Raw genomic sequence first — 8,478 nt, forward strand, 5'->3', positions numbered from 1 at the left:
TGATCATTTCAGCGACAAAGGAAACAGCTAAAGATAGTGTGGTTCTGCCACCATGTGACTCATTTATGAGACATGTGTGATGAATTAGGCATGTTTGTGTGAAAGCCTGGTTTCTTAAACAGTGGCCACAACTTCAGATGAGATTCATAGAACTGAATACAAAACTTGTTCTTGGGTTAATGTATGGTTTATTAACCTGTGTGGGTAGAAAAGAGATATAGTGTGAAATAAAAAGAAATAGTAGAAAGAGAAAGCTGAATGTCTACTTTTGTGCCTCTCCAAAATTCCATAAATATGAAAAAAAATTTTGGTTTGGGGGTCACATTGATGATGCTCAGGGGTTACTTCTGGCTCTGTGCTCAGAAAACACCCCTGACAGGCTCGGGGGACCAAACGGGGTGCCAGGAATTGAACCACCATCCATCCTGAGTTGGCCATGTGCAAGGCAAACACCCTATCACTGTGCTATCTCTCCCACCCCAAGGAATTTGGGGGAGGGAGGCATAAACTGTATAGAAGAGCAGGGCAGGAAAGGAGGCAGCAAAAGCAACATCCCAGGAAAGATGGCTTCCCAGTTCCCCCAAGCCTGTTCAATCTTTTTTTTTTTTTTAGAAATCAGAGAAAAGGTTAACCTTTATTCTTTTATTACAAAACAGCATTGAAATAATGGACCATTGATTTAAACTTTTGTTTGAAATAAGGTTAAAAAGTGGAAATAAGTGGTCTTATTGGAATTCAATATGTGCTTATATTTTTCCTGTAACCTAAGTTCATGAGCATATGAGACTCGATACATGAGCTACTAAAACAGAAAAATAATGCATAGAAAGAGGGAAAAGAAGGCCATTGCTACGAATAAGTAGATGTTTTCTTTTCATTTTACACTAAGCCTGCTCAATCTTAAACCAGCAACAGGGGGAACTAGACCAGACACATTGAACTCAGAAGCTCCCAGAAGGGAAGAGCCAGTGAAAGCTAAAAGAGAGACTGTTAAGAATCTAAGGACAGGGCCCAGAGAGATAGCACAGCGGCATTTGCCTTGCAAGCAGCCGATCCAGGACCAAAGGTGGTTGGTTCGAATCCCGGTGTCCCATATGGTCCCCCGTGCCTACCAGGAGCTATTTCTGAGCAGACAGCCAGGAGTAACCCCTGAGCAATACCGGGTGTGGCCCAAAAACCAAAAAAAAAAAAAAAATAGAATCTAAGGACAGGGGCCAGAGAGATAGCATGAAGGTAAGGTGTTTGCCTTGCATGCAGAAGGACACTGGTTCAAATACCAGCATCTCATGTGGTCCCCCAAGCCTACCAGGAGTAATTTCAAAAAAAAAAAAAAGAATCTAAAAGCAGAACCCTGTCCTCTCTCTATAAACAGCAAGCTTCTCCAGCATCTCTGCCACAAGACTGACTTAGAGCCTCTCTCAGACCCCCTTGGCATGTGTTCTTTCCAGCACTAATGAATGTTCCCGCACATTGTGTATTTAGCATTAAGTTCAGTAGTCACAGATAGATGGGAAAGACAAACTCCAGACCCACCAAAGAGCTCCCTGAAACTGTCACATAGACCCCTGTAGACAAATGGACTTAGTGATGTTATCTCCAACTTTACATAAGACAGGCCACCATACCCTGTGATTCACACCCTACTGACGCCAGCAGGACGGCCATGTGCCTGGCCCCTCCTGGCCCCTGCTGACCCACTACCTCTTTCTCTTTTAACCTTTTAACTGTTTCCTCTACCAGACTCAACCTGGGAGTAAAACTGCTAAATTTTTATTTTTTGGGTAGGGGGAGTGAGGGACGGACAAGTCTACCATCGTCATGAGTTTCTGGTCCCCAAATAAACCTGCTTTCCATGTATCAGCTCTTGCCTCTCCCCCCCCCCCCAAAAAAAAGAACAGACAAAAATTTTAGGGTCCCACAATGAATGGGACCTTGAATCAGAATGATATGAATGTCTCAGAGCCTCTTCTCCTACCAATAGGGAACTGAGATTAATCCACCTAAGGGGTTAAAAAGAATCCTTGGATTGGAGACATCCAGACACATGTAGATCATGAATGGGGCATGGGTAGCAATACGGATGAAGGATCCAGCCCGCTCCCCTCAGTACCCACAGTCCTTCCTGGCCCCAGCCTGTTCCTGCTTGCAAAAATAGAGCAGCTCGGGGCCGGGCGGTGGCGCTGGAGGTAAGGTTCCTGCCTTGCTTGCGCTAGCCTAGGACGGACCGCGGTTCGATCCCCCGGCGTCCCATATGGTCCCCCAAGAAGCCAGGAGCAACTTCTGAGCGCATAGCCAGGAGTAACCCCTGAGCGTCACAGGGTGTGGCCCAAAAACCAAAAAAAAAAAAAACAAACAAAAATAGAGCAGCTTGTTCCCTGGGCTTTCACCAGTTCCAGACAATCCATAAATCCTCTCTGGGGTGAGGGAACACACCGGTGAGAAGGAGGTTCTGCAGAAATGTCCCTCAAAATAAAGCCACTGTCTGATATATGCTCAGAGCTGCCCAGAAAGCCCAGCACAACAAAGAGATTCCTACACACACACACACACACACACACACACACACACACACACACACACACACACACACATAAAACCTGCCTCCCCACAAACTATTTTCACCCCAAAGATAAGTAAAAAAAAAAAAACAAAAAAACAAAAAAAAAAACTTCCTTTTTTTTTTTTGTTTTTGTTTTTAGGTCATGCCCGGCAGCGCTCAGGGGTTACTCCTAGCTCTATGCTCAGAAATCACTCCTGGCAAGTTCGGGGGACCATATGGAATGCCCAGATTTAAACTACCGTCCTTCTGCATGAAAGGCAAAAGCCTTACCTCCATGCTATCTCTCCGGCCCTTTTTTTTTTTTTAACTTGATTGATTGATTAGTTTGGGGGCCACACCCGGCAATAGTGAAGGGCTAATCCTGGCTCTTCGCTCAGAAATCACTCCTAGCTGGCTCGAGGGACCATATGGAATGCCGGGAATCAAACCCAAGTTTGTTGCAAAGCAAACACTGTACCTCTTTGCTATCACTCTGACCCCAACAAAAAAACTTTCAAAACAGAAGATCTGAAGAGATAGCTGTATGCTACAAAAATGAAATCATATCATAGGGATTTTTTCATTCACATAACAAACAAAAACCCACCCACCAGCATTTGGAAATTAAATGCTTGGTAGTAATATAAAAAAAAGAAATGCTCATAGAGAGTTCAGGAAGAAAACTGAGACAATCTCCCTGGAAAAAGCGGAGTTCAGGAAGGAGTGTAAGCTATACATATAGGAGACCTGGATTTGAACATATACCCCACAATCCCTAATCCCTGATGGAAGTAGCCCCTGAGCAAGGAGCTGGGAGTAGTCCCTGAATACCCCAGATGTGCCCCATCAAAAATTAAAAAAGGCTTGATGTCACAGCAGGGAGGATAAGAATGGCTCTAGCCCAAAGGGGCCTTCATAGATCTCTCTCCACCCAGGCCCACCGCTATGTCCAACTGCTATGACCCTATGCCGGCCAGGGCCTGCCTGCTGTGCTGAGACCATGAGCCCCTCACTGTCATGGAGCCCTACAAGACCATGAAAAACTGTTTCTTAGGACCCAGGAGAAGGCTCCATGGCATAAAGCTCCTGCTTAGGAAGCATGAACCCAAGAGTTTGATCCCTCACTCTGCTATGTGGATCCTCAGGACCTCAACAGAGCATGCAAACCTCAGCATACAACCAAGCACATGGATATACCACAACTAAAGTGCGGGACACTCAGCAAGCAAGCTCCACAACAGAAAATGTCCAAGCATCTGAGTTAGGAATATCCCCCCAGTGAAGCACTGTGCCCCCAGAGCACTATTACCCCCCAGTGAACCACCAACATGTCCCCAAGCACCTCAGCTAAGCATGTGAGCATTCCCCACCCATCACCAAGTGTGTGCAACCAACTCCCATTGCACCATGTGTCACAGCACAGAAAAGAAAAGGAAGAAGTTTACCAGTCCATTTTTGGAGGCAGGGAGGCCTCCAAAGCACAATCTAAACACTGGAGAACAATCCACCCTTCTAAAGAACAAGCCACTGAAATCCATCCTACTAGAGCCTGACTCGTCTCCCCAGTTCATTCAAGCACAACCCAGGAAGGAAGGAAAATCGAAGCAATGGCCAGAGAGATAGGACAGTGGGCTGGGTGCTTGCCTTCATGCAGACAACCTGGACTTGATCCCTGGAATTATACATGGTCTCTCAAGTCCCACCTGGAGAGCAGAGCCATGAGTAAACCCCAAGTAAACCCAGTGTTGGTCAAAAGCAAAAACAAAGCAATAAATAAATAAATAAATAAATAAATAAATAAATAAATAAATAAAGCTAAAGAAATTTAAGTCCACAACAGTACATAGATGGGAGCTGGATGCTGAAGAAGAAACAGGATCACCCCAATATTTACCTTCCCAGGACAGAGTCCTGTCTCAAAAAATATGGGTAATGAGTGAGTGAAGACAGGTGCCACTGAAATGAACTATAGATCAAGCTTATTTGCTCAGGCCACCCCAGAAAGCATCAGGTGAAACCAGATGCTGCTGCAAGCAAAGGGCAAGAGGGGGGGTGGGGGGGTGACAAATAGCATGTGGGATCACCTGAGAAAAGAGGAAAAAGAAAAAGGACATTTCTGTTTTGGTCTGAAAATCTTAGAAAGAAAATTCTCTAAAGGTCCTGCTCAGATTTCTCTATGACTGCACACACCTACACATGAGGTACTGGTAACATGGAAAGGAAGGAGGGAAGGGCAGGAAGGGAAAAAAGGCAAGATGAGGGAAGGGAAGGGAAGGGAAGGGAAGGGAAGGGAAGGGAAGGGAAGGGAAGGGAAGGGAAGGGAAGGGAAGGGAAGGGAAGGGAAGGGAAGGGAAGGGAAGTAAAGGGGAAAGAAAAAAAGGGAATAAGAGGGAAGGGAAGGGGAAGGGAGGAAGAAAGAAAGGGGAAAGGAATGGGAAGGGAGGGAAGAATGAAGGGGAAAGGGAAAGCAAGAAAAGGGAAGAGAGAAGAGTAAAAGAAGGAAGGGGAAAGGAAAGAAGAAGAAAGGGGAAAGGGAAGGGGATGAAAGGAAAAGGGAAAAGGAAGGAAGAGAAGGGGAAGGGAGGGAGAGCAGAAGGGCAGCAGAATGCTTAGTAACAGTGGCATCCCAGGACTGAAGTCTCAGTCCCTCTCAGCCCATTACTCTTTCTAGGACTAAAAATCTCCCATAGAGGGGCCGGGCGGTGGCGCTGGAGGTAAGGTGCCTGCCTTGCCTGCGCTAGCCTAGGACGGACCGCGGTTCGATCCCCCGGCGTCCCATATGGTCCCCCAAGAAGCCAGGAGCAACTTCTGAGCGCATAGCCAGGAGTAACCCCTGAGCGTCACAGGGTGTGGCCCAAAAACCAAAAAAAAAAAAAAAAAAAAAAATTTCCCATAGGAATAGAGGTGAAAGGGCCGGAGAGATACCATGGAGGTAAGGCGTTGGCCTTTCATGCAGAAGACGGTAGTTCGAATCCCAGCATCCCATATGGTCCCCCGTGCCTGCCAGGGGCGATTTCTGTTTTGTTTTGTTTTGTTTTTTTGGGCCACACCCGTTTGATGCTCAGGGGTTACTCCTGGCTAAGCACTCAGAAATTGCCCCTGGTTTGGGGGGACCATATGGGATGCCGGGGGATCGAACTGCGGTCCTTCCTTGGCTAGCGCTTACAAGGCAAACACCTTACCTCTAGTGCCACCTCGCCAGCCCCGCCAGGGGCGATTTCTGAGCATAGAGCCAGGAGGAACCCCTGAGCCCCGCCAGATGTGACCCAGAAAATGAGGGAAAAAAAGAAATAAAGGTGACAAACCAGTTAACTGCTCAAAAGAAGCTCCTTCCATTTATAGGAAAGTTCTCTAAAGGCAAAGGGACCATTGTGCCAGGGCTGGATGGAGCCTTGAGCTCAAGCAAGCAGCAACACCAACTGTGATTCTGCCTTGAACCCCAATTGTAGGTATTTGGGCCCACACAGACACTGGCCCACTCACCGTCCATTGCTGCCCTGACAGTTCGAACACAAACGCACTGCGTCCTTTTCCTTTCTCCTTGGAAAGCAAGCTGGGCCTTGCCAGGGCGTTCCTCTCCATCTTTTCCAGAAGTCTTGCATTGGTATTGGTGAGGCCATTCTTGCTGTAGACAGCAGGGGCAATGCCTTTCTTTCTGCACTCAGCCACGAAGTTCCACTCTTCCTTTATTCTAAAACAAAAGCACAGGTCACATAACCCTCCTGAGAGTTCCTGTTCCTGGAACTGAGATTCTCATTAGCAGGGGGCCTCCTCCACCAATTCCTCTCTATTCCTCCTTCTTGTTCCCTCTGCCCTGGAGGATGCAGAAAAAAATCTTCAACCATCAGGGATGCAAATTATTACTACCGTGTTTCCCCGAAAATAAGACATTCTGGGGCTGGGAAGGTGGCGCTAGAGGTAGGGTGTCTGCCTTGCAAGCGCTAGCGTAGGACGGACCACAGTTCTATCCCGGTGTCCCATATGGTCCCCCCAAGCCAGGGGCGATTTCTGAGCACATAGCCAGGAGTGACTCCTGAGCGTCAAACGGGTGTGGCCCAAAAACCAAAAAAAAAAAAAAAGAAAGAAAGAAAGAAAATAAGACATTCTCTGAAAATAAGACCTACTTACAGGTTTTCCTCTGGGTGAAATATAAGGCATCCCCCAAAATAAGGGCCCCCTAGGCTCAGTCTCAGAATGAAAATTAATTTATCATAAACTGGTTGCTAGAGCTGCCCCGACTGGCATCTGTAGGATTTACAGTTTGTCTGGTTTGTGTTGAAACTCCTGTACCATATACAGGTAATAAATTTTCTTTTTTTTTTTTTTCTTTTTTTTTTTTGTTTTTTGGGTCACACCCGGCAGTGCTCAGGGGTTACTCCTGGCTACATGCTCAGAAATCGCTCCTGGCAGGCTCACAGGACCATATGGGATGCTGGGATTCGAAGCACCAACCTTCTGCACGAAAGGCAAACGCTTTACCTCCATGCTAACTCTCCGGCCCCTAAATTTCCTTTATTTTCATTTAACAATAAATGTGGACTGTATTCTTCTCATGAAAAAATAAGACATCCCTTAAAAATAAGACCTAGTGCATCTTTTGGACCATAAATTAATATAAGACACTGTCTTATTTTCGGGGAAATAGTGTAGCAACTTTGACAAAGACCAATAAGGGGGGTAAATGTGGTAGCATTCCTGGCTGTAATTTCTACTAAGTTTATATCTGCATTCGATTAATGACAATTCCTTTGAATATCACAAGATAGGGATGAGGAGACAAGTAGTTTGTTGTTGTTTTAAGTAACAGGAAACTTGCTGGTTCTTCAATGGCATTTAAAAAATTACCTAGACAAGTCCAGAGAAATGTCCCAATAAGCTGGAGCACATGTTCTACATGTATGTAGGAGGCCCAGATTCAATTCCCAATAACCTTTGAACACTGAGCTGGGAGTGGCCCTGAACATCATTGGGTATGTGCCCTCCTCTAAAACAACTACCTAGGCAGTTTATAGAAGTTTATAAGAGACCTAGCCTGACCTTAGTAGGCCCCTATTAGCCATCTTGGAGCTATCACCACTATAGATGGTCTGAGGGTGACATGAACTGGTCATTAGAACCAGTTAAGCATCCCTTGAACTAGCTGCAGCCTTTCTGGCCTGTCATTTATAACTCCTTGCATTAGGGCCTGTCCTCCCAGCTTACTTGTAGCTTGATGAGGACAGTTGGGCCTGGTCTTGCCACCCTTCTTGGGTCTTTGTCTCTGTAGTGTTCCTGCTACAGAACTGATAGAACCTGTGACTCATTACACAGAGCAGCAAGAAGATTCAAAGGTCCAAAGCCTAGAGGAAAGATAGACCCTCCCCAGAGTCTCCTACCCTTTGTGTTACAGAAGTAGCCAGTGCGCCAGGCTACACACATACTTTTCCAAGGCGCTTTTCTCAAGCCTTTCTGCTTCTTTCTTCTGCCAAGCTTTGTGCTTCTTGACACGGGTTTCCCACAAGCTTCTGACACCAGAAATGTCAAATACAACCACTTTGTGTCCCATATTGAGAGCGTGAAGTTGCCTATTTGAAAACAAAAATATATATGTATCAGCTTCACACAGAGAGAAAACAATAGTTTTTCAATGTACTTTAAAAAAATATGAAGGCGGGGCCGGGCGGTGGCGCTAAAGGTAAGGTGCCTGCCTTGCCTGCGCTAGCCTTGGACGGACCGCGGTTTGATCCCCCGGTGTCCCATATGGTCCCCCAAGCCAGGAGCAATTTCTGAGCACATAGCCAGGAGTAACCCCTGAGCGTTACCGGGTGTGGCCCAAAAAACAAAAGAAAAAAGAAAAAAAAATATGAAGGCCCCTGGGAGGGCTCAGTGGCCAGAGTCTTCCTTGCAAGCATGAGGTCATGAGATTGACTTCCAGCACTGACCCACGTGCACTGATGGTA

General features: G+C 46.3%; 1 protein-coding gene across 1 annotated transcript in view; it reads right to left on the reverse strand.

Annotated features, from left to right (window-relative positions):
* The window catches only part of LRRC2 (leucine rich repeat containing 2), a 31,278-nt gene extending 23,194 nt beyond the window's left edge, over window positions 1-8,084 (reverse strand). The window contains exons 1-2 of the mRNA XM_049777405.1: window positions 7,960-8,084; window positions 6,023-6,230 (exon numbers count right to left, since the gene is read on the reverse strand). Of these exons, the coding sequence (XP_049633362.1) occupies window positions 6,023-6,230; window positions 7,960-8,084 (333 nt within the window). The remainder of the gene's footprint in view (window positions 1-6,022; window positions 6,231-7,959) is intronic.
* Window positions 8,085-8,478: the final 394 nt, after the last annotated feature.

Source organism: Suncus etruscus, chromosome 7 (assembly GCF_024139225.1).
Source record: "Suncus etruscus isolate mSunEtr1 chromosome 7, mSunEtr1.pri.cur, whole genome shotgun sequence".
In the NCBI taxonomy this organism is placed as follows: domain Eukaryota; kingdom Metazoa; phylum Chordata; class Mammalia; order Eulipotyphla; family Soricidae; genus Suncus; species Suncus etruscus.